General features: G+C 46.8%; 2 protein-coding genes across 3 annotated transcripts; both read right to left on the minus strand.

Moving 5' to 3' along the window:
* Positions 1 to 3,895: 3,895 nt before the first annotated feature.
* Positions 3,896 to 8,575, minus strand: GRP (gastrin releasing peptide). The gene is made up of 3 exons (XM_065657449.1): positions 8,265 to 8,575; positions 7,455 to 7,705; positions 3,896 to 4,177 (listed from the first exon to the last, which is right to left on the minus strand). The coding sequence occupies exons 1-3, from the start codon at positions 8,410 to 8,412 to the stop codon at positions 4,124 to 4,126; spliced, it is 453 nt and encodes a 150-aa protein (XP_065513521.1). The 5' UTR covers positions 8,413 to 8,575; the 3' UTR covers positions 3,896 to 4,123.
* A 4,888-nt stretch (positions 8,576 to 13,463) lies between these two features.
* Positions 13,464 to 19,767, minus strand: SEC11C (SEC11 homolog C, signal peptidase complex subunit). 2 transcript variants are annotated; one of them, XM_065656380.1, is made up of 6 exons: positions 19,600 to 19,767; positions 18,685 to 18,794; positions 17,678 to 17,827; positions 15,392 to 15,511; positions 14,096 to 14,153; positions 13,466 to 13,690 (listed from the first exon to the last, which is right to left on the minus strand). In XM_065656380.1, exons 1-6 carry the CDS (start codon positions 19,639 to 19,641, stop codon positions 13,637 to 13,639), a joined length of 534 nt encoding a protein of 177 aa, XP_065512452.1. In that variant the 5' UTR covers positions 19,642 to 19,767; the 3' UTR covers positions 13,466 to 13,636. The 2 variants fall into 2 exon arrangements, with proteins under 2 accessions (XP_065512451.1, XP_065512452.1); XM_065656379.1 differs by lacking the exon at positions 17,678 to 17,827 and having other exon boundaries at positions 13,464 to 13,690; positions 19,600 to 19,735.
* Between the last annotated feature and the right edge of the window lie 5,433 nt (positions 19,768 to 25,200).

Genomic DNA, 25,200 nt, shown 5'->3' on the forward strand with positions numbered 1-25,200 from the left:
GCACACCTCACTCCCCGCTTCGTTAACAGGGTAATTTGAATTTCCCTGTTGGAGTTCATTGCACTGTCTCCCCATCCCTCTACTGGCACTGCTGGGCAGGAGGAAGCAGAACGAGCAGCGGAGAAGGATAAGACAGGCTGAACACACCTTAGGCACTGATGAAAACGCTGGTCTCCCCTTGAGTAGGAGACAGTTTAAAGCAGCTTTAAGGAAGGATACACACTCAAGGAGCATGTCTTTGCCATCCATTTATCAAGAAGGATTCTTAACACAGGCAGTCAGTTGCAAACCAGAGAACTAACTACCCACTGGTGAACGATTACCGGTCAGAGCTCTTAGACTCCATCCAGAGAACTGGTTAACGGGGCGAGCACAGTGCAGGAGTGCCCCCTTTTGCTGTAACGAGGCTCCCAGAGCTGGGAGGGAGCCGCACACAGCAGAAAAGCTTCGCAGCACCGAGAGGGGAGGTTCACAGCGGGAAAGATGTGACAGGGGAGGCTGAAGAGGCCAGGAGGGTGAGTTACAAAGCACTGACACTGGAAGAACAGCACAACGAGACTCAAGAGACACGTGCAACCATAGGGCAGAAAGGTGAGCAGACAGAATCTCTTTCTGCATTACCGTGGCCAGAAAAGCACCCGAGGTATAGCGTCAGCAGGCTCCAGGGTAATGCATCACTCAGCATAGCAAAGAGTTTGAGAAGAGAGGGCAGATCTCTGTCACACAGCGTAAGAGCACAAGGAACACCCCTGGGCCTGATGAAGTTAGGCACTCTGTCTGGTGGGACAACCGGTAGTTTGCCTGTGGGAGCACACAGGCTTAGCTGCTCTCTGCAGCCCGTTCCCCTTCTCCCGATTAAGGTGTCAGGAGTGGAGAGGGCTGGCTTCTCCCTGCGGGAAGGGAGCAGAGAGCTGTGAGGACAGGGAAGTGTAGGACAGCAGGACTCCTGTCATTGAGATATCCCATCACTGAGGTGGGTAATGCGAGTTAAATACAACACCAAACTTCTCTACAGTCCTCTAGGAAAGAGGACAAAAATTAAACATTCAGAATGAACGAGTAATGGGTCTGTCTGCAGCCCGCACTTCACTCTCTGGATCGCAAGAATCATATTACTTAGATACACTTATCTACCTGTCTCTGCCTTCCACTTAGATGATGCCCTTAAAGGCTTCTAAAGTCAGATCAAGTCCTACCCTGGCAGAATCTTTCCTTCCATCTGCTGGAATCTCAGACGTGATCTACACTGCATTCTGCATGCAGTCCCTGCACTGGTGAATTCCTCTGTATGACTTGGGCTATGCAGAATACCTGGTCAATTCTTCTATTCAGTTTGATCAAAAGAGCCCTGACACATCCAAGCATTTAGCTGAATGAGCATTTCACTATGAATAGCACAAATATTTTAATTCAGGTATATATCAACAGCAATTGATTGAAACCTTTATAATGAAGGCCTGTGGGAACTAAAGGTGGATGAAAGAAGAGGAAAATGTTCTTGGTAGGGCTAAGTTAGGGTACTAAGACAACCCTGCTAATTGTAAGCAGGTCAGCTGTTCTGCATGGAGTCAGTAACATGCAGACACTAATATTCTGCTTAGCCCCTGCATCACAGTAACAGTGAGGTGATTATAGGGAAAGCAGGCTGAAAATTCACGTCACCTACTGGTAAAAGAATGTGGTCTAACTGCCCTGAACTGGTGGGCTGAGTGACTGCAGGAGAAAGTTGGTGATTAATGCAATGCTTTGCTGGAAAGGGTTTATGTTCCACACAGGTCTGTGGCTTATATATTTACCTGTGAAATACAAGGAAGTTAATAGAAACAGCCAGTAAAACCTGTTGTTTTCCTAACAGACAGCAGGAGGTGACACCAGGGGAAACTAGCAAGCTATAGGGTGATAGTTCCTGTTTTGAAAATACTCAACGCATATTGTTTTTTAAGAGCTTCCATCACGGAGCTGGAGCAACACCAATCAAGAAAAGGAGATGAGCAGAAAAAAGTACCTGACTAAGCTGCTGTCACCTGGGCTTATTGCTTCATAGTAAAAGAACTAAGTGACTTAAAGGAACAGGGGACAAACAGGCTCAGAAAAGATCTTCACTGGAAAGTAAAAGAGGTAAATACATATATAGGAAAGACACCTTTCCTCACACATGCATAAATTAGGCTTCAGCAATGGAAGAAGGCCCATTTTTAACAAATTGTCTGCATAAAAGTATCTCTCACTTAAGATGCTGTTAGACAGCTGCCTGTTGGTGGGAGGAGATGAAGTGTCTGTTGCCGTTTTGATCCTGATACTGTTTTTCTAAACATCGAGAGAAATCAACAAGAGCAAGATACAAGATCTAACTAATTTACAGCAGTTGTGGCCACCGCAGTTGTACTCAGTGCATGAACAGGAGGGTGTCAAAGCACAGCACTGCCAGGTCAGCTGCCTCTGACAGGCAACGGACCCTCAGCCAACCCCTGCGGACAAAGGCCAGGCAGAAACAGCAAGTGCTCACTCATCTGCACGTCTGGAAACTCCGCCATGCCCAGCGCCTGTCCCTCAGGGGCCAGGTCCGCGCTCCTGGCTCCCAGCAGCGCCGACACCACCCGCAGGCGCGCACCGGGGCGGCTCAGCCGCGCCGCCCCCCGGCCCGCCTCCCCTGGGACCGGCCCGCCTCGCCTGGGACCGGCCCGCCTCCCCTGGGACCGGCCCGCCTCGCCTGGGACCGGCCCGCCTCCCCTGGGACCGGCCCGCCTCTCCTGGGATGCGCCCCGCCTCACCTGGGACCGGCCCGCCTCACCTGGGATGTGCCCCGCCTCACCTGGGACCGGCCCGCCTCGCCTGGGACCGGCCCGCCTCTCCTGGGACCGGCCCGCCTCGCCTGGGATGCGCCCCGCCTCGCCTGGGACCGGCCCGCCTCACCTGGGACCGGCCCGCCTCCCCTGGGACCGGCCCGCCTCGCCTGGGATGTGCCCCGCCTCACCTGGGACCGGCCCGCCTCACCTGGGATGTGCCCCGCCTCACCTGGGACCGGCCCGCCTCGCCTGGGACCGGCCCGCCTCGCCTGGGATGCGCCCCGCCTCGCCTGGGACCGGCCCGCCTCACCTGGGACCGGCCCGCCTCACCTGGGATGTACCCCGCCTCACCTGGGACCGGCCCGCCTCGCCTGGGATGTACCCCGCCTCACCTGGGACCGGCCCGCCTCACCTGGGACCGGCCCGCCTCCCCTGGGACCGGCCCGCCTCACCTGGGATGTGCCCCGCCTCACCTGGGACCGGCCCGCCTCTCCTGGGACCGGCCCGCCTCGCCTGGGATGCGCCCCGCCTCGCCTGGGACCGGCCCGCCTCACCTGGGACCGGCCCGCCTCACCTGGGATGTACCCCGCCTCACCTGGGACCGGCCCGCCTCGCCTGGGATGTACCCCGCCTCACCTGGGACCGGCCCGCCTCACCTGGGACCGGCCCGCCTCCCCTGGGACCGGCCCGCCTCACCTGGGATGTGCCCCGCCTCCCCTGGGACCGGCCCGCCTCACCTGGGACCGGCCCGCCTCACCTGGGACCGGCCCGCCTCACCTGGGATGCGCCCCGCGGATCTCCCGCTGCACCGCGAGCGCCGCCCGGCCGGGGAAAGCAGCGCCGGCTTCCCCCGCTGAAAAATACCACAGACCGGGCGGCAAGTCCAGGAGGAAAAGAGCTTCAGTGGAAAAGGAATTGTTCTGTTGCCTCTTTGTTACTGGCTGTGGCACGGCCAATTTCTGTTTTATTAACTCAAATAAAAGTGTAAACCCAGCCTTTTTATTAGTACTATTTATTGCAAATGTTGAAATATCACATAGTTTTGAACTAAGAGATGAACTGATTAGATAGGTAAGTCATATAATTAATTGGAAGACCCTTCCATGACAATTATATATATCAAAGCCATTCAAGTGAGAAAAAGCAACCTTGAAAATGAAGTAGAGAGTTTAGTCATTGTTGAAACATACAAGAATATGTGTATTTAGATATTTTACACAAAGGAAATCTTGTTTACAGAAAAGAGACCTTGTTGATTATCTGATACAATCGAGTGTTTGTGAAATATAGTCTCTTACGGAAAGTATTACATTTCTTCATGATTTAGAGACCTTCTTTCAGCTTGGAGTGCTCTCTTTCATATTCACAACTTGAAGCAGATAGTCCATCATCTAATAAAAAGAGAAAAATATTATTTATAGACCAGTCCTGAAAAAAAGCCATTCACTAAGTTAATAAGCCTAATATATATCTGCTCTGCGTATTCACATAACAAACACATTCCCAATAATCTTTCCAAAACAGACCTCATTTGTCTTGGTTAGCGTAATAACCAACTGCCAAAATATGAGGAAAGTCATTCTCCCAAATAATTCTGTCTGCCATCTCATTTATATAGTGTCTCATTAGTGGTAAATAGCCAAGTTATAGAAACAATTCAAAGCTTATTTTCCAACTTACTTTTACACTTAGGCTGACTTGCAGGAGAGATTTCCCTTCTGATCCTTAACTACTTTAACCGTAATTTATTCACAGAATGAAGAGCAGGCAAGATCCTCATTTGCCTGGTATTAACTGAAAACAGAAGGACACAACTCTGGTACAGCACCCTAAGCCTAATTCCCAGAACTATTATGCTCATCTCTTTGGCTTTTTTGACTATTTGTGTGTTGCAGCACTTTCTCTACTCTGGGGGAATCTTTTAGAAATATTTTGTTTTATTCTTGAGAAATGTACAGCACAATACAAGCACTAGTGGTAAATAATGCACTGAGTGAATCTGAGCTAATAAGCAAGACCCTGAATTGTGTTACCTGAAGTACATTATCTGTATTTACTTCTGCAGCCATTAGCTTTGGGAATTTCTGATCTTAAATTTAAAATTAAGATTTTAAATCGAATCAGCTACATTTGAAACAGTCCATGAAACAAAGTCCTCATAGTACATTTCTTCCCAACACAGCCTGTCTTCACTTCTGTTCAGCAGATAGGAGCGTGGGGTTGCACAGACAGACAGACGCCTTGCAGCCAGCGTCTCTGCAAGGGCACACCGGGAATCACGGCCCGAAGATGGTTCCTGGCTCTTGGGACAGCTATTCCATCAGCTGATGGTAGGGTTCATGATTTACCTTTTTTGGTCGCATTTCAATACCTCAATCCAACAGGCCATTTCACAATGAATAGTGACCCGCTGTAAATACGGTGTCTGGTTCCTCCTAGAATTAGTTTCTATTTCAAACTCAAACACAATATGGTTGGAAAAGTATTTAATGCCAAGTACAAGCTTCTCGTGTACACTGCACCTTCACTGTCAGTTTATCTGGCCATCTTCCACCGGGCCAGGGAGCTACGCTCATCACCCCTGTACACGGGCACCTTGGCTAGCTGAGGTACAGCAGCACCTTGAACGAAGGCGTCGTCTGACCAAAGTCTGTGCAGCAACAAGGAACCCCTCACAGCCAAGAAATCTGCACATCAAAATCCAAAGGCCATTGATGCTCTTGTATCACTGTCTACATGTATGACTGAATTTCATATATACCAGAATTCCACCTTTATAAATTAAAAAGGTCTCATTTATTAAAAATAACAATTATCATTACTCGAATGTTTAGGAAACTATCACAGCCCTCTAAAAAGTAAAGCACATTCCTTTCGACTGTCAGCATCTGGAAAGCAGATCTCAAAAAGATATATAGCTTGACTTTCAGGTGCTGGATTTTTACTTGCTGAAGCCAAAAGAAAAGCAATACATCATATCTTATCTAGGCTGCCTACAATCAGGTATGTGTGGAAAGCACGGGTTATTGTAATACTTTCATATGTTTTACTTCAAGATGGAGACAAAGTAACTGTTGAATGCTGGAAATCAAAGGTTCTATGGAAAAATTAGGTTCTGCAAGTTTTTATGTATCTTAATAACGTGAAACACACTATTTTTTTACTAATCATGAGAGAAATCTGGATATTTCAGGCAATAATCTCATTATTCCACATATATGTTCAACATCTGACCACAAAAACATGGATATTAATTTAGGGCAAAAGTACACACATACAGATGTGATTCAACTTAATGGAGGCAACTTTCAGCCTTTGTAAGTACAATTTATTACCAGATACTTTTAGAAGACAAAATATTTCCCTTTTTACATAGCATCATGGAATTTCTTCTTCTAATTTGATTACAAAGCTACACACCGCACAGCGGAAGAAGAGATAAATAGTTTCCTTTTTAGATAGTATTGATGATCGTTATTAGAAGCATCACTGTCATAAAGCCATAGCCGGAAAGAAACCCATGGACGGCGTTCATACCAGTGGTGTAAGAGGCTTAAATCATAGCCTAATTTAATAGGTAAATTTTTACCCATGTTCAAGTGAAAACCAACATATTCACTGACTTCACTGCACCAGCATTTCAGGAGGAAGACTGGGCTGAAGTTAGCACAGAAATATTAATTACATCATATTACAGTAGATATAGGAAGAAAAAAATCTTCCCACTCATGTCTTTAAGGGGGGGTATTAATCTTTCTATTCTATTTCAACGTCACCCAAAAGAATTCTGCAGCTATATCACCATTGCCACACCTGATACATTACAAAGAGGTTTCTAGTAAATTCTGCAATTTACATTATGTCATTTAGACACCATTTACTTTCTGCCAAACCTCATTGATATCCTTTCAAGTGTATTTTATGGGATTTTACAAAATAATAATAATAGGGGTGAATCTGGTGCAAAAATCTTGTTATCTTGTGATATAGCACTAATACGTGCACTCTGGAGGGAAGAAGAGGTGGGTCCTAGGCACACATTATAGCTTATCAGTAGCTGCAGACTCATTTTGTAAGACCGCAGATGACCACAGTACCAGCCAGCACCACCCGCTGAGGGAAAAGACTTGCATGAGAAAACAGAGCTGGGAGCAGAAGAAACTGCTGACCCAGTTGCTCTATCCAGTTGTCGGCAGAACCTCATGAGCCAGACAAAATAATGACAGCCTGACTGGCAGCCGAGGGGGAGTCAGTACGGTGCAGCTTTATACACAATATATTTTGCCTTCTCCCGGCCGTTTATATTCACACCTGGCTTTCACACTAGCTTGTTTTTGCTGAGCTAATACAGAACCTGGTGCTGAAGTGGTCATCTGAGCCTGAGGTGCTAGAAAAGAATGGAACGACCAACCGACTTGAAGGGAATCAAGACGCTAACATCTGCCTAACACTTGCTGAGTTTATGCCCAGTAGCAAATTAATTAATAAAAATTACAGTCTGTGAGTGACAACCTGCAATCAAGTGTAGTCTCTTTACCAAACGACTAGCATACAAGATGCATTTCTGCTACTTTTCTGGACAATCCACAAGTTAGAGGAAACTGATGTGTTACTGTGAAATGAAATTTCAATGTATGGAGTGTTTTTTACAGGTTTTATCTTACTTACATCTTTCCAGCTGCTATTGTCATCTGTCTCCCAGGGGTTCCTGGTATACCAGGGAAGCCCTCCTTTTAAAGAGTGAGCACTTTTATTTTCATTTCCGTCCAGCAGCCGTAGCAAATATTTTGAGATTTCTTCCCACTTCAGATAGTCTTGCAGTTGCTTGATATTTTCAGGTAATGCTGAAAATGGGGTCTTGTTTTCTTCTTCATAAGCATAAGGAAAATCTCCAGTGCTCTTTTTCCCCATTAGATGTCCTGTAGGAACAACGATGACGGCAAGAAATTAACATAAACGGGCACAGATTTGGTTGTTCAAGCACCAGCTTGAAGTTGTTATTGACTGACAGTATGGAGGGGAGCGAAGGGAAGGGACCGGGGATCGCCCGTCGGCTCCGGGCCGCCGGCGGGACAAGATCGGCCCGAGGGGTCGAGCTGGGCTGCTCCGCGCTGAGCCAAGGCCGGGACCCCGAGCGGGACGGGCGGGGACGCAGCGCCAGGAGGCGGCCGGTGACGGGCGCGGCTCCGCGCTCCCCGCTCCCGGGGCCGGTGCGAGCACCGCCGCTCCTCCGCAACCGACGGCCGGGACGGCGCAGCCATCCCGGGGATCCCGGTGGGACGACGGGTTGTTGGAACCTTCTCCTCCCGGCCGAGCCCGCCGAGCCGCTGCCCCCCGAGGCGCGGGAGGCGGCTGCGGGAGCAGGGGGGCGCCGTCGGGGCGGCCGCGGCGCCGCGCGGGTCGAGGAGCGGGCGGGAGGGTCGGGTCGGTCCGGCCAGCCGGGGTGGGGGCGGGCGGGCTGCCGGGACAGTGACTTACCCACAGCCCAGTGGCTGCCGCGGGGGTAGATCTTGGCGAGCGCGGGGGAGCCTCCGGGCTGCAGGGGAGCCGCGCAGCCCTGCGCCGCCAGCAGCGCCAGCGCCAGCAGCGGCAGAGCCCCGGGCCGCCGCGGGCCGCCGCCGCCCATCGTACCGGTGCTGCCGCTGATGCCGCTGCCGAGCCGCTCTCCGCCACGGGCCGGCTCCGGCTCCGTCTGAACGCACCGCTGCCACCGCTGCCCCCCATTTATACGGAGCCGGTACCGGGAGCTCCCGCGCCTGACGCCTCCTCACGGGGCCGGGGCTGCGGCCGCCCCCGGGCCTCCGTGCCTCCGTCCTGCCTCCGTCCTGCCTCCGGCGGGGGCGGGAGCCGCCCCAGTCCTCCGCCCGCCGCCCCGCCCCGCCCGCTCCACGGGCTCTCCCGGGCGCGCCGCCGCTGCCCGCCCGCTGCCGCCCGGCCCGGCCCGGGCCCCCCGCGCTGTGTCGCCCCGTCCGGCCCGAGCGCGCTGGGGCTGGTCCCCGTGTCCGCCCGGCTCCGTGCCCGGGCACCCGCAGTCGCTCCTTGGGCGCCTCCGCGCTCCGGCGAGACGGGACAGCCTTTCCCTTGGGGTTATTTTCTCGATTACATTCGAAAACCAGAAACTTCCCAGAGGTTTTCCTCTCACCTCCTTTGGGAACTCAGAGCACGTGGGACAGATGCTGCTGGCGGTGCCCAGTGTGACCCATGAGCCCGAGGCCTCTTCAGCTGCGCGGGGCCGGCAGCTGCAAAGAGTTTCTTTTTATTTCCAGTATAACAAATGTACCGCCACAGGTGACAGTAATGTGACACAGATTTACAGGGCTTTCTTCTTTCTTTGCACAAAGACCCTGTGAACTTTCCAACACTCTAAGGCACCTGGAACTGCCCAACTTTGTAATAGTTGATGGATTAAAAGATTTCCATAATGAAGAGGCAGTGCAGAGGAAAGGATGGATGAATCACCGAAGGAGACGAGGAGTGACTGCAAAGGCCATGAAGAAGTGGAACACTTACACACTCAACTTCAGGCACATGAGTTGTTTCACTGGACTGAAGGTAATGAGTAGTAGAGGGGTACAGGGTCTTGATGAGCTGCTCTTTGTCCCAGAGGAGAACAGGGACAGGGATGAAGTCATGTGGAATTGGAACAGTTTATGGGGTAATTTTGCTGTCTAGAGAACCACGTCAGAAAGTAGAATACACAGTTTACCGAGCTGACTGTAAGGGACTCACCAGCTCCTCCAGCTCACCCCACAGGCTGGAACTGAACTATCCCCGTGGAAATTTGAATTAACGTGATTACTGGTAACTACCTGGTACAATCACTTTTGAAGTCCATTGTGTATCATGCTGTATGAGCTAAATTGTTCCCTTGTTTTGTCTTAGTTTATTGCATCTTCTTTACGGATTAATGTGATTCATTCTTTTATTCTGGTTATTAATTATGCATTCTTGTTTAATTTACAATAGTATTCTCCTGCCTCAATCAGGAGTTTCACTGTGCAGCCTGCAGTACAGCTACAGATAGCTGATCAAATACAATACGGCCATCCATGGGAAATTCTAATTGTTCCTTGCAACTCAAAACAGGAAACTGAGAATTCAGGAAACTGTCCATTAAAAACCAAAGCAAACCAACCCCACAGCCCCCAATCTGGCTTTCCGAAGCTCCAGCGCTTGTACTGACCCCCTCAGCCTGTCCCTGCCTCCCCAGGACCAACTGGACCAGCTTTGGCCAGTAATGCCCAACCAGGAGTTCTAAGCTCCTTGTTGCCCAGTAGTCCTGCAAACAAAGAAACCTTTATCATGTTTTCTATATATACTTCATACATTTCATGTGTTAAAGCCTGTGCCTTAACATTAAATCGCATTCTGCATGGCTTTGAGCTACCTTGAGATTGTTCCTTATACTCTCCCATTTTTATGCCTTGTATTATGGACTTAACAAAAGTCTAAATTAGTTTGCCCTTTAGGTAAAGTTACAGTGAAAAATTCTGATTTAAAGAGTTGGTCAAATATGGATTGGAATTTTCTTTTTAATTAGGATTAACTTCTGGAGTGGAGGGATATTTTTGCCAAGAAAAACACATTTTCAGGATTTTTGTCATAAAACAAATACAAAAATCTGTTTAACTCCTTCAAACAATCAAACTGGGTTTTTTGAAGCAAACCACCACCAGAAACTCACTTTGAGGATTTTTCTGTTTGGCTGGAAAAGAAAAACAATAATATTCCCAAACTAAAGCAACTCTACAGGCCCAATTATCTCTTAGTTTTACCTTTCCTCTTATACTGAAAGCCATCATCAGAGCCTTCTCTCATGAGCACATTCAAAGGAAGTTTATTCTGTTTTCACAAGAAACAGACCCTAGTGAGATCTTCAATCCCGTAATTTCCACGTGTCTCGATTCATGCACAATAACGCACGTGAAGCTCCGAGCCCCCAGCAGGTTCCAGACGTGTCCATAGGGAGTGTCGGGCAGCTGATATTCCTCCAAAGCAGCCTGGGCTGCATGACTTACCCTTTCCCCGTAATACATCACATTATTTGTAGATGGTGCTGGACACATCCCAAGCCCTGCCTCGCTGATCTGCAAGGTGGAGCCAGGGCTTTGTTCTGCCCGGGGAGACACTCGCGTGGCTTTTGGGGTCAAGACGCCTATCAGGACATTCTTAGGACCATCCTCATCCTCTCTCGGAACAACTAGCAGTGTTTTGCAACCAGAACTCAGCGGAGCGCAGGGGCCGGGGTGAACACGCATGCGCGGGGCTGAGGGTGACGCTGGGGGTTGTGCTGAACTGCAGTGGAGCCTTGGGGCTGTGGGCACCGCGCGTGCCGGCGGCAGGGACGGCAGGGGCACTGGCCCTGTGGTATTGGCATCGGCTATTTACTTGGTCATAAGGGTAAAAAGTGTAATATAGATTTATTCTAAATTATTTTTATTAACCTTTTCAGAGGAGGTTTTTTTGAATATTCAATAATATATTTGATAACATACAGAATATACTGGACTCCCCCAACAGAAAAGGATGCAGGGACAATAAACATGTTATTAACTGTGAGTGACTTGTTCATTCTATGCAACTTTTCTCTCTTAAAGAAGAAATCCAGTAACATAGGTTTGTGTCTGATTATCAAGAAACAGCTTTACTCATTTAAAAATACCTTTCTACTTTTCACATATCCCACGGCAGAGCGAACTATTGTTGTGCTCCATGTCAGGAAATCATTAATGTGTTATTGTGGTGAAAGCTTTTATAACCTACTTTAATTTGCTTCCTTTACATTTTAGAGAACTACAATTTTTCTATCAGCAAGGCAGATTTTATGAGGAAAAAAAATGGTGCAGCTTTCATCGCTGTCTCTGTAGTGCTCCTGATGTTAGAGTCAGCTGCAATGTACGCACAGAGCAAACACCGGTTCCAGCGGAGCACCAGTGCAATACAGGGCACAGTCGCTACGGAATACTTTGTAAATGTTGAATATTCTGAACTGACCAATCTCCAGCACTTCAAACCTGTAGCTGGGGCAGGCGCTGTGCAAATAACCTGAACACTGACTCCGCCATAACAGCTCCCTGAAGAACCGAAGACATTTTCCACAAGAACTCCACAGCTTTAGAGAGGCTGAACAATGTGAAATATAAACATTTATGCAATAAGGCACAGTTTAAGATATTTGATAGTTTGTGCTGCATTTGAGGAAGGCCTAGACCCGGACAGCTGGAGCTTAACTAAAGCAAATGCTTATTGCACATTGGGTGCATGTCAGTTTGCTGCGTTAGCCGACACATTTTTGTGGTAGAGGGGCTCAATATTTTGAGAGTTCAAATGAAAAGCAGTTATGTTTCTGAATTTGGGTTATGTGCAAAACTCAAAGTTGGAGCTGACTGTGGTCGTATTGGGGTAGGTGGATAGGAATAAACTGATTTCAGCAATACTGGGAAAAAATAAAATAAAATCTTACTACACAAACGGTCTCCAAAAATTAAATTATTTTTCCTTAACTGTGATGGGTACACTTCTGTACCTAAATTATTCTGCCATGCCATTTATTGTAGTCAATTTTATTTCTACACAGTTTGACACAACGTAATTTTTATAATACAGTTACTCATGAAAACTGCTTAGTAGGACATAAAGGAAGTAATATTACTTGGAAAAATTCAGCAGTTGTCTGCCTCTCAGCACTAGGTGTTACAACAGAAGAGCTGCCATTATTGTTTAATAGTATATTTTTGTAGAGGTAAGGGATTACAGAAGAAACAAAACTCCATAGGAAAAAAGCATCATGCTGTTCCTTATCAAAGCTACAAAACCAAAGCAAGCGAGGAAAACAAGTTCTGCTTTGTTGAAGGTAAAACACTGACATTTGAAGACAAGAAGAGAAAAATCCAGAATTTGATAAAGGACAGATATGAGGTAAGTTTTAAAAGGAAAAATCCATTTTACGTTTAACACCATTCAGGTATCATATGATAGAACAACATATTCTCAAAACTGCAATGTGAGTTATGTCTTGCCCTTATTGGCAATATTACTGCCCTTATTGGCAATATTAAAGTACGCTACTGTGCTATTCATTCAGTAATTGACAAGTGCTAATAAAGCACCAAAGCCATGTTTTTGTTGGGTTTGTTTTATAGCTAGGAACAAAAAGGCAGAATGGTTTACAGCCTGGATTATAGAAACATACACAATCCCTAAAAATCCAGCCATCAGATTTTTTGTCCCTACACCACAAAGGATCAAGCTTCAAATTCAGGGAAATCAACCCTTCAAGTTTCCACTTCTCAGTTCTAATCAGAATGGAAGAGCCTTTCTTGTCCATTTTTGTCAGACCACCTCTAGACAACTTTCTTTAGGCGTAAGTCTGATTAAACTCTTACAACTCACTACCTGTTCCAACCCACCTGCGTGTCCTTACAAATACCAATAAAACAGTTTGTACGGTTGGGAAAAGAGAGGGTGCTGACACAGACTAAAAATAATCAAGAAAAAACTACAAAAACAACGAGGAGGCAGAAAGTGGGTTCAGATGCAGCACCACTTAAAAAACCGACCGCACACCAAGGAGCGAGGCCTGAGCTGCGACAGCACTTGCAGCTTTGGAAGCCACTGACTGTCACAAGACTGAGAGCAGCATCTATGTAGGATGGTAAATATGCCATTACGTAATTAACCAACAGCCAAAAGCTTTAGTCATTAGTTGTACAGTTTATTTAGACAAGACAAAAGCTTGTACAGTTTTGTAATTGTATACAGAAATTAAGACATCTGAAATATATTAGTTTTTTCCCCCTGCATATTTAACTTTTTACTTTGTTCTTGAAAAGTGAAATTTTTTTTTTTTTTTAGGATTCACGTTTCAGCAGTACATATGCTCCCATTACTGCCAGAAGAGCATACTGCAAAAGAGAATAGAGAATAAAGACTGATTATAATTTCTCTTCACAGAAGCTCTGAAATTATAAGTTGCTCAAAGTGTGTTTCCAACATTACACCTTTTGGACAAGTACACAGTTACAGGAATATTTTAATGTGATTGTATTAATTGTAAATAGGCATCACAAGTGCACACACTTAATTTATGACATTCCTATAAATTAAACGTTTTCAAATGATTATAAATGCAAAGTTCTATTGGATAACAGACAAGCTAAAATAAGCAAAAAAAACCCCCACCACAGCTCATTTTACATTAGGTACTAAACCACACAAATTTATTAACATGTACTCTTATATGCAAGATTCTTACTACCTTGCTATTTTATAATTTTAAACTTAAGTACTCAAAATGTCTGTATACATACCTTAAATTTTGGATAGTCATTCATTATTATAGTTACCATACCAACATAAGGCAAAAACCTACAATGGACAAACGCAGACAAATGTAAAATTAACCTCCAAATATTACATGGAAATGTATTGAATATTTTAGATGATCGATTTCAGATAAAAAAAAATAACCACCAAAACTAAACAGAAACCAAAACAGACAGCAGAGCTTTAAAGACAATATGTACTTAATGAAAATTTGGGAGCAAGATCTCAGATTTCTCTCTCATGTTTCTTCCTGCCGCATATTGATAGCATTATTTATTATTATTATTAAACTAATTATTAATTAATCCATCCACATGGATCCCAGAAATGGCAAGTAAACTTCATTGTAATGAGGGGCACCCACCAAAGCCCAACATCCTACAGCACAGGGGAGCCAGCTTTTCAGGGTTTCTTGTTGTTCTGCAGCTACAAAAGCCACAAGATCCAACCCAGAAAGGGTTTCAAACTAATCCAGAAAGGATGTCAAGTTAGCATTTCACCTGGTCTGCCAGCACTAAAAGGTTAGAGGGGCACTTGTTCTGTTTCCTTTTTTTTTTTTTTTTTAAGCTCGAAGGCAGGGACAGAATCTAAAATATCAAGCAAATAAATATTCTCATAGTGTCACACAGGTTACCCCTGTATGTATGCCAGCTTGTGGAACTCTGGCGTGAGGCAAGACACGAGTGTGCGCCGGGACACGAGTCCTGCTCCCCGCTGGCTCTGGACACAGAACTCGCGTCAGGATTCTTGTGGCACCACCAAGACTTTCATCTCCCACCAGTACCTTTTACTCTATGCAAAAGTGTCCCAAAAAACAACAATGTAAACCAACCATTTATGCTTCTCACTAGTGCATACCTGAATGTGAATCTTTTTCTTAGATAAAAATTTAATCAAATTATTGAAAAAAAAAAATTTCATCTCAACCGGGGAAGGAGGCAAAGTCAAAAGCCCAAACCTTGCATAAAATTCCTGTGGAATGTGGAAATAGTTTCCTAGCAATTTCTAACAATTACAAGTTGCTTAATTTTGTATTTACTGGTGAATTATTTGTTAAATGTGCCATTATCTAAAAAAAAATTTTAAAAAAATTTCCACTCTTCACATCAGTGACAGCACTACAGAAACTTTTCCAGGAAGTAATTCTTTAAATTACCATTTTATGTCATAAATTTTTAGACTACCATACCAGATGTAGTTTGTACCAACAGTGGAACTGAATTAGATTCTAATCCTAAATTTTCTATTTTAGTTACAAAGAACATTTTTGCATTACTTACCCTCTTGCTCTTCCAACAACATCTTTCTTCTCTAACCAGTTCTGACCTTCTTTGTACAAACCTCTATCATCGACTTCATTATTATCACCTTTAGTCAGAAATTTGATGTTCCCATTTTCTCTAGAAGGCAATGAGGTGATAAACTAAATACCACTTAATTTAAAAACCTCAATTAATGTCTACAAAGCACAATGAAGATGAAAAGTGCTACAAGATTAGATAACAATGTTTACTTCCAGTCCTGCTTATTTGACAAACACCACCATTAAATCATTAACGCTACAGTTTTTACTGACAGAGTCAATAGATTTTAACAAGAAACGTTTTTAAAAACCACTCCTAGATTGTTACTTGATATAAGCAATTACACAATGAACATGAAAGGGATATTGTCCATCCGGAGCAGGCACTAAACTTCTTTAACAAAAGCAGTATGTGCCTGCCTGGGAGAAAAAAACCAAACACACAAAACACCCACACCCAAAAAAGCCAAAAAAACCCCCCACACAACAACAAACACACCACACACACAAAAAACAGAAACAAAAACCAACCAAAAAAAAAAACACCAAAAACCCCATGCCTCTTAATTTTCAACAGAACAAACATTTAACTCTGAAATGCTGAATAATACCCTACTAAGTTTGTTTTGTTTTTAACAAATTGTGGAATAAGATCCTGTGAAGCCATCGCACATTACAGAATGAATTTAACTGAATATGAATCACAAATTTCAGGTGAGGCAGACCCTAAAAGTCTTCACTTAGGAGAGACAGTGGTACAATACAGTGTTTTAGGCACTTGTTTAACTCTTAGTAATCAGGTTTATGTCAAAAAGCTTTGTCCTTTTAATGAAAACAGATATCGAAGAGTCTCTAAAGTAGCTGCAAACGTGCATCAAATTTAGTATTTTGTTACTAACACCACAATACAGTTTTAGGTCACTTGTTAACTGTTAAACAATCCAGTGAGTTCCAGGCAAAGCCCCACTTATGTTTGATATTTGTAAATGTGGCAAACAAAACAAAACAAACACGTAACCAGCCTTTACGTAACACAATGCAGACAAGACGCTCTGCCCGGTTTTGGGACCATATGGGCTGGGTTTTGGGGACCTTATAGAGAAGCCCAAGCCACCGAAAGGCTTCAGCAGGTGACAGAGCCCGGGCAGCCCGGCTGCTCCCGAACCCGTCACCCGCACCTCTCCGGGCTGGTCCAGAAGCTCCGTCCTTTCTGTACCAACAGAGGTTTAAAACCCTGAACCTTTCCCTACTGTTTCAAATGAACCAAGTATCTTACACTAGGTTTTGAACATGATATGATTTAATCACTGCTGTCAGAAAACCTGCCACGTCTTGTGCCCTTGCAAGACTTCAGTTCAACACTCCCACTTCAAAAAAATTGAGTTTACAGTCTTCAAAATGATTTTGATTAAGCGGCTGCCAATTGCAAGTAATTAATATCAAGAAACAAGGAATTTTTATGAAGAAAAATTAGGTATTTAAAAAAAAAAAAAGGTAATTCTTGGATATACATATTTGTTTCAAAAAAGCGTTGAAGAACAGATATTACTCAAAAGATAAACACCTTCAGTTCATGGCCAGGACTTCCTGAGTAGCAAACATGTCAGTGCTTGCCACCTCCAGGCTGGCTTTTTGCTGTGCAGAATTAGAAACAGAACTGCCTCTGTTTTCAGACAGGACTGTTCATCATACCAGGCATATGAATAAAGGTAAAAACAAGTAATCTACCCGTTGCTTTTCAGCACAAATTGTTGTTGGCATTGAGACTAATACACACCAAGAGAATAACAATCTCTTCTTTCATTCTTAGTCAAACCTCTTTCTTGGAAAGCTTCACATAAAGATCACATTCAGACTTCATATACAGCTCTGACTCTGAACCTTCACCTTCTTTCAGAGATTTGCTTTTAGAAGTAGCTATTTATCACACCCAAATCCCAGTTCCGCGACAGTCAGTACACCAGTGGGCTCTGCTCCCGCACACATTGCTCCTGCTGGCAAGAATAACGTGCATGGCTCATGTCACCGGACTCCTCTTTGGGACGGGTTTATCTACATCCAACCTGAGCAGTTCTGCTGAGGGACAGGAGTCAAATGTGCCACAGAACCGCAGCAAATGCGGATCACATCCTACAGGTGGGTTTGATCTTACAGCATATCCTCACCTGTCTTTTTCATAAAATACTACCAAAATACAATGTAAGTGGAAGTCACAGTGAAGGCAACTACATTTAGAAACAAGGAAAATGCCAAGTTGCATTACCTTTCATGTATTTTGATTACTCTGTGAACTATTGGAATGTCTCTGCCTTCGACTTTAAAAACAACTATTTCACCAGCTCTGATTGGGTCATCATGGAAATTTGTTAAGAACAAGAGGTCTCCCCTGTGAAAAGCTGGTTCCATGCTGCCACTACAAACAAAGAGAGAGAGTTTATTAGCATTGTGCTAAATGAAAGAAGAGCTATGAAAACAAAGAACATCTAATTCTTACAGATAAAGTGGCAATTTCAACTGTAATCTGTAGCTTCACCCCTTCAGTAACAGCACACCGACACTCAACACAAGCAGACCTCAGTAAGTCTCCGAGCCAGCCTACAGAAGCCTGGCTTACTGCCCCAGTGAAAGGAAACAAGCTGTAGAGGAAACAGCATTGTGGCTACGATGAAGGAACAAAATGAGCCATTCTGGTTACAAAACCCAATCCATCAGTGAAAAGTCAAAAACCATCTCCCGGTACAACGAGGAGTACTTCTCAACACAGAAAGAGTTCAGTTAACACAAGCAGGAGTTACGCTTACATCAGCAGTTATTATTAATGATCAGAACACTCATGCCTTTTTTCAAAGCCAGCCACAGCACTTTTTGGTAACAACCTCTACGGTAGGATTCCAGATTCCATAACTACTAACACGAATAGATGATTCTCATGAAAATACTGTTATTTACTGCACACATTCCTTGCTGACGAACATTCCATTTCTGTTCCATGAACACGTGTTTAACTTCACGCATTTGATCAGCATTCAGGGTCTGCAGGACTGACTCGTCGTACACCACATATCTACAAACTTCAATGGAAACTAGACTGCAATTATGAAAACAGCCTTTGCTAAGTGTCCAAAAACAGAATTAAAAGAAAATAAGTGTTTGAGTATTCCTTTAAGAAGGTGAGATTTGAAACTCAAAATCTATCCAAGGGGGAAGGGAAGGAGACAAAGGACAAAACAATATTTGGACTTTAACAGAAATGCCTTTACATCGACTTACCTGAGCACCACAACAATAGGGCTTTCACTTCCAGTAATGACGATCAGCCCTTTCCATATCATGAGGGCAGAAGACACTATCATAGCAAAATTCAAGACTTGGTAATACAGCTATATGAAATAAGAAAAGTATTTTTTTAAAGTTACCGTGTTGTATTTCAAAGCAAAACGTAGAATTTCAACCTGTATGCACCACTGAATCACAGCCCAGGCACGTGGACTTTTATGCTACAATTTTTTTCCAAGAGAAGCCTCGTGGAACCGATTGCTGTATCGGTCTCACAGCCACACCGCGGCACTCAGGCTTAGCCCAGCGTGTGCCCCAATCTCGGCTCGTGGTGCCCGTTCCGCACTCCCACCTGTTAGTGCCAGAAGCCACTGACCTCACTGGAAGGACTCCTACAATACGAGAAGCTAATCTGGTTTGATCGCATGTCGCTGACCCTCCTGAGCCCACAAGTGTTCAAAACACACATAGGAAATACAGTAAAATCAGCAACAGCAGACTTTGCACTTTGAACAGTTATCTTTTTTAGAAAGAAGAGCTGTGAGCGTAGAAGAGACACAACAAGGGATCATTTCCTTTATGGTCTGTCAGAAATATCTTACGTGGAAAATCTCTTACAACTTGAGTACATTCCTGCCCGACACCGCCCTGCTGCGCCAGCCACTGCAGCAGCGGGTACATTTTCTTACACCACTTCCTTTGTTACTCTTCTTGGCAACATACGAAGATACTTTGCTGAAAAACGACCCCGCCCGTCTGCACTCGCCGTCAGCCTAGTTCGAAAATACACCCGTTGGATCCTCGGGCACACGACCGCCCGACCTGCCCCAGCCCCGGGCCCTCCCGCGGCCTCCGCGCCCCGGCCCAGCCCCGGGCCCCGCCGGCCGGCACCGGCAGCCCCTCCGCTACCTGCCGCTTGTTCATGCGCCGCAGGTCCCCGAAGAGATCCATGGCGGCCGGGCAGGGCCGCACCGGCTGGCGGGGCAGCTCCCCGGTGGGCGCGGAAGCCGCTTGCAGCCCGAACCCCCGCGCTCTCCGCAACAACCGAGGCAGGGCGGCGCGGAGCCCCGCGCTGCTCCCCGGGACTTGTAGTCTTCGTGCGCCTCCGCCCCGCCCACGCGCAGTGGCCGCTGCCGCCATGCGGACTACAACTCCCAGCACGCGCCGCGTCGAGGGCCCTGAAGGCGAAGCCCCTCGCCTGCTGCCGCTGCAGGTGCCCAACCCATTTGCTGTCCGAGGGGGCTCTCGCTGGACGCTGAGAGCTCTCGATATGGCGGAATGAGCCAGAGTCGTCTGGGAAGCAACAGGACGGCGGCACCGGCCTCCTGAGCCGCGTCCTTCGGCTCAGGCGGCTGCCGGCCAGCCCTGGCTGGGGCCGCCGCTGCGTGTGCGCCGCTCATTGGAGGGCGGGCGGGGCGGGGCCGGGCGGGGCGGGGCGGGGCGGGCGGGGCGGGGCCGGGCGGGGCGGGGCGGGGCGGGGCGGGGCGGGGCGGGGAAATGATGGTCACAAAACTGCGAATTAACATACATAGCACATAAGCGAACCATTGTCTAATTACATTTTGCTCCCAGCAAAAAAAGGGCCAAATTCTCATTTTTTACACCAGAAATAATTCTACCTGGAACAAATCTAAAAAAACCTCATTGAATATACCACCAATTTACAGCAGGGCAGCAGAACTGAGTTTAGACCAGTGACTCATAGGCAGTTATAAACAATCTGACAAATCTTTGTTAAATTTACTTTGCCATTGGAATGAAATCTTTATGTTATTTCTTGTGGTTATAGATGTACATTTCTCTTTAGCGATTAAAATAATTAATTATATTAATGCAGAATATCATATTTGCCCTAATATAAAGAAACCACAACGAACCAGCTTTAGTTCCAAAACACCGTGTACCACACCCAATTTCCGACTCCTGCGGTCATTCCTCGTGGAGAGAATTCAAAGCAGAAGTTCAGATTATAAAATCTAACTTTGTAACAAGTGGAGGGAAAAGGCAGAGCTCGTTTATAGAGAATTGAGAAATCCAAGAAGGCAACTTTGTATTGAGACCTGGTAGTATTGAAGCTGCTGTTTTTTTTCTTCACAGAGATGCTACATTGTTTTGGCTGAGGCACAAACCCACACAATTCTGAGACCGTAGTACCTTTGCCTGTCAATTTGCTGTTGATTAGAGTTCCAAAACTCAGAGAACACTTTTACCCACCCATTGTACATGGTGAGGATAGGGAAACATTTCAGGAATGGGCTTTTCTTCCATTTCCACGGACACCAGGAATCACCTACGCTTCTGTCGGTGTTTTGCTATTTTATCATCTGGATGATTTAGATTATTAAAGGTTACATGTATTTTGAAATCCTCCTGCACTCTTGATGTTTGACTTCAATATTTGTACAGTAGATCTTTCAGAGCACTGTGGCCAGAAAATTATGCAAATTTTTTAGAACGCAGAAAATTGTAGCTCTTGACATTCTGGCTGATTTGCCAGACCTTTGCGAACATCCAGGCATTAGTGCTACCTGTATATATAATATTTGAGTTACAGCTCTTTGTTTTCAAAGAGATTGGTCATGGGCAAATAACTAGCACCTTGCACCTGAGCTGAAAAATGTAGGTTAATAGGCAAAGCCATAGAAGTCCATTTGCAGCTGCTCAGAGTACAGCACAGAAGAAATGCAATAACTGACTTTCCTGGTGAGCACTCTTTTGTTCCAAATACACCCGGAACTATTGTACTCCCTGTTCCCGTTGCTCAGCAGGCTGTTAGAGCAGCCGTGATGCGCACAGGGCTGCCCAAAAGCCCCGGGGTGCCGCCCGCGCCAAACCCTCTCTCTTCGGGTTCCTGTAGGAGCCGCAGCGCTGGGAAGCTCTGAAGGAAGCTTCTGCTCTACCTGCCAGGCGTCAAAGGGAAAGGACGAGCCGGAGAAGGGGCGCGTTTCAGAGGACAGGACCGAAGTCTGGTGTTCACCGAACACACCTCCTTCGAACCTGTTGCTTTGGGAGCAGCGCTGGCCCACGCGCCCGCTGTACACACGTGTTCCTCACCTTCCCGGCCAGCCTCGGCTGGATTGTCTTCTGCTGTGGCCATAAGCAGGATCGCGATCCTGATACCTTCGCTGTTACCTTCGGTTAGTTGTCAGAGGAGCTGTGCAGGACCAGGTGTGCCTGTTTTCAGGTCTCATTACTTCTCGCTTTCACCCAACTTTACACACCCGAGCAAAGCTTCAGCAGACTCCGTACGAGACCCTGTCTACTTCTTTTCAGTTTCTCAGAAAAATCAGTCTCTGAGCATTGTGCTGTCCTCTGAGCCACGAAGCTGAGCTGACCACGCGGGCTGGGACAGCCGTGAGTGCAAACCCGGCCCAGCTGCCTCGTGGTGCACGGGATCGCATCTCCGACGCAGGAACAGCAACAGCTGTGCTGCAGCGGCCGCGGCGAGCCCCACGGGCCGCGTTCCTCCTCGCTGTGTGCCTCACGTGGGCTCCACCATCCTCAGCGCTTCAGTCTCAGCCACTTCCACATTTCGCAACTCCCACTGAGGTGCTGAGGGTTGTTTTTCCTGTGTGAGGAACAGTGCTGTGGAATATGACCCCAGCTACACACTTTCGCTCTTAAAAGTTATTTTCCAAGGAAATTCGGCTGCCTCTGTCAGACCACACACCAAGCAGTCTCAGGCAATTCTGCCTTTGAAATCCCATTAAGGTTCCTCAAAATTGGGCACCCAACAGGCAGGACCCTCAGAATGACCTGTCACTGTGGAAATGTAGGCCTTCATGTTTGGGGTTATTAATGGCACTTTCTGGCTAAAGTCTCACTCTTCTGAGAGGCTTTTTTTCCCCAGTCACTGAAAAATCTCAGCACAGACACTTCCCTGGGGTTTCGTGAAGGCTCTGGCCTATCTATTGTGTTCAGCACACGCCTCCAAGGGGCGTTCGGATTTTGCCATTGTGTCCTCTTGTGGTTTGTACTGCATTCGAATTTATCTGCCCTTTATCTCAGTAAAACTCCTGTCCTTGCTTTGAGTGTTAGGGGGACAGCAAGAGTTTCACCATGTGAGACACCTCGGCACGGATCCCTTCGGAAGCGGCGTGGGTGACCGCGCCGCCGCGGTGCCGGTTCTGCGGCGGCCGGTGCCCGTGGCCGCGGGCCGCAGCGCCGCGGGCTCTGCCTTCCCCGGGCAGCCCCGGGCGCGCCGTTCGCTCACCCGAAAACGCCGAGAGCAAGGGAAACGGCGAACGCCCGCTGGCGCGACTCCCGGGGCCGCTGGCGCTTGTGTGGAGCTGAGGCGGGTTTGGGCCAGGTCCCGTCCGGCCGCGGCTCCCGCTGCCCCGCGCGCCGCACCCCGGCACGGAGCTGCTTCTGCAGAAACAGGGTCTCCCTGTTCTGCTCATCCACAGTAAGAGCGTCTCATGCGGTAGCACCAGGAGACAGGTCTTTCTTTAGATGTCTCTGATCACACGTCCCATCAGTAAAGTTTTTTGATCGTGCACCCTCAGTATCTGTATATTTATTTAATTATAAATTACATAAATGTATGATGGTACTAATATATTATGCACATCATAAAACATACACGAAAAATAAAAAAGTATGAGATAAAGGTGACACAAACATTATTTTTTACAAAATATTTTATTAATTTCATTTTTTAATGGTACCAAAAAAATTTTCTCCCTGCCGACCATTGTTTTAGAGCATGCATGGCTTTTGTCTTGTGTGACTTCTCTCCTGAATCGTAGTATCTATCTTGGTAGCTGGCAAGGATCTATTCATAGGCACAGTTTTCAACCAGAATGTCGTGTTGCATGGTTGCATTTCTAAACGTGTGAGTCAACATTGTTAATCTGCCCTGCAACCCAGTATCTGGATAGCTAACCTGATTACAGATGAGTAGATGTGTTTAAAGGAATAGGTTATTTGTGAAAATAATTTCTTTTTCTGGGGGGAAAGGGGAAGGACAGGGAGTGATCAAACTATCAGAACATTCAATTGAATTTAGCAAATAATGTTCTCTGTTTGTTCCCCTTACCCCAAGGAATTAAAAAAAAAATCAGAAACAACTTGAAAAAATTGTTAGGCTTTTCCAAGTGAAAAAAAAGTTTATTTTTTAAAACTGCCCAAGAGTAAAGGAGGAGACGGTTAAAAGGTTTCCAAAAAACTCTAAGAAAAGGAAATATTTAATCCTTATTCAAGAACAATCTCTTGGTGAACTACAACTGTGTGTAATATGTTAGGTTTGGCTTTTTGCTGGGGGAGATGGCTTATGGGATTTTAGTTTCCTTTTCCTCTGAAAACTGCTAAAACTGTTGCATAAAACCAGCTTACCTTGAACTGGAAATGCTCTGAAATGCTCTCAGATTCTTCCTGAGCGGGAGCGTCCTCGAGGTTCTGCGGCCCCCGCCGCCCAGGGCTGCTCAGCTCTGGTGACAGCCCATTGTCACCGACTCTGCTCTCTCCCTGTTGTGCGGCGTATCAGCCCACAGACTGTCACTGTCACCGTGTCACTGTCACCGGCACCACCGGATCTAGGCCAAGAGGCAGCGCCGAGGTGACGCGGAGCAGCGCCGCTGTCTGCACCTGCAAAAACTGCCCGTGCCGCGGCTGTCCCTCGGCTGTCCCTCTGCTGTCCCTTTGCTGTCCCTTTGCTGTCCCTTTGCTGTCCCTCGGCTGTCCCTCGGCTGTCCCTCTGCTGTCCCTTTGCTGTCCCTCTGCTGTCCCTCTGCTGTCCCTCGGCTGTCCCTTTGCTGTCCCTCTGCTGTCCCTTTGCTGTCCCTCGGCTGTCCCTCTGCTGTCCCTCTGCTGTCCCTCGGCTGTCCCTCTGCTGTCCCTTTGCTGTCCCTCGGCTGTCCCTCTGCTGTCCCTTGGCTGTCCCTTTGCTGTCCCTTTGCTGTCCCTCGGCTGTCCCTCTGCTGTCCCTCTGCTGTCCCTTTGCTGTCCCTCGGCTGTCCCTCTGCTGTCCCTCGGCTGTCCCTCTGCTGTCCCTCGGCTGTCCCTTTGCTGTCCCTCTGCTGTCCCTCTGCTGTCCCTCTGCTGTCCCTCGGCTGTCCCCGCAGCACCCGAGCCGGCTGATAATCATGTTCATTAACCATTTGCCATTTGCTTACCTGCACTGGAGAAGTGAGGCTAAAACGCTGCCTAGGAGAACAAAAAAGAAGGGGGTGTGTCTGTGGTGGCACTTGAAAGCCTCAGTCATAGCACCAGATAAGGCGACCCCGGCCGGTCACTGGGTTCAGGAGACGAACTTGGCCTCTGGCCGTAGCGTCTGCCACGTGGTGCTTGTGCCTTGACTTGTGTGGGCATCTGGAAAGTGCTCGACGTCCCCCGAGAGGAGCACATCGCGTGTAGGGGACACCTCGGGGAGGCAAACCCTCCAGAGCGACGCTGGTGCGGCTCGATGTGGGAACGTTTCTCTGCATATAAAGGGCTCCACTTGTTTTGCTAACAGCAACAGTATGTAAATGTAATGACCAAGTGCTATTTTGAGACAGTAGCTCCTCCAAT

This window comes from Caloenas nicobarica, chromosome Z (genome assembly GCF_036013445.1).
Source record: "Caloenas nicobarica isolate bCalNic1 chromosome Z, bCalNic1.hap1, whole genome shotgun sequence".
In the NCBI taxonomy this organism is placed as follows: domain Eukaryota; kingdom Metazoa; phylum Chordata; class Aves; order Columbiformes; family Columbidae; genus Caloenas; species Caloenas nicobarica.

What these genes read in the sequence shown, in the direction of transcription:
- GRP (XM_065657449.1), bottom strand. Translation starts at nt 8,412, where the DNA reads ATGGGCGGCGGCGGCCCGCGGCGGCCCGGGGCTCTGCCGCTGCTGGCG. An exon ending in CGGCAGCCACTGGGCTGTGG is followed by an intron (nt 7,706 to 8,264) that starts GTAAGTCACTGT and finishes TTGTTCCTACAG; the next exon opens with GACATCTAATGGGGAAAAAG. An exon ending in ACAATAGCAGCTGGAAAGAT is followed by an intron (nt 4,178 to 7,454) that starts GTAAGTAAGATA and finishes TCTTTTTATTAG; the next exon opens with ATGATGGACTATCTGCTTCA.
- SEC11C (XM_065656380.1), bottom strand. Translation starts at nt 19,641, where the DNA reads ATGGATCTCTTCGGGGACCTGCGGCGCATGAACAAGCGGCAG. An exon ending in CCTATTGTTGTGGTGCTCAG is followed by an intron (nt 17,828 to 18,684) that starts GTAAGTCGATGT and finishes CTTTGTTTGTAG; the next exon opens with TGGCAGCATGGAACCAGCTT. An exon ending in GTTGTTGGAAGAGCAAGAGG is followed by an intron (nt 14,154 to 15,391) that starts GTAAGTAATGCA and finishes TGTCCATTGTAG; the next exon opens with GTTTTTGCCTTATGTTGGTA.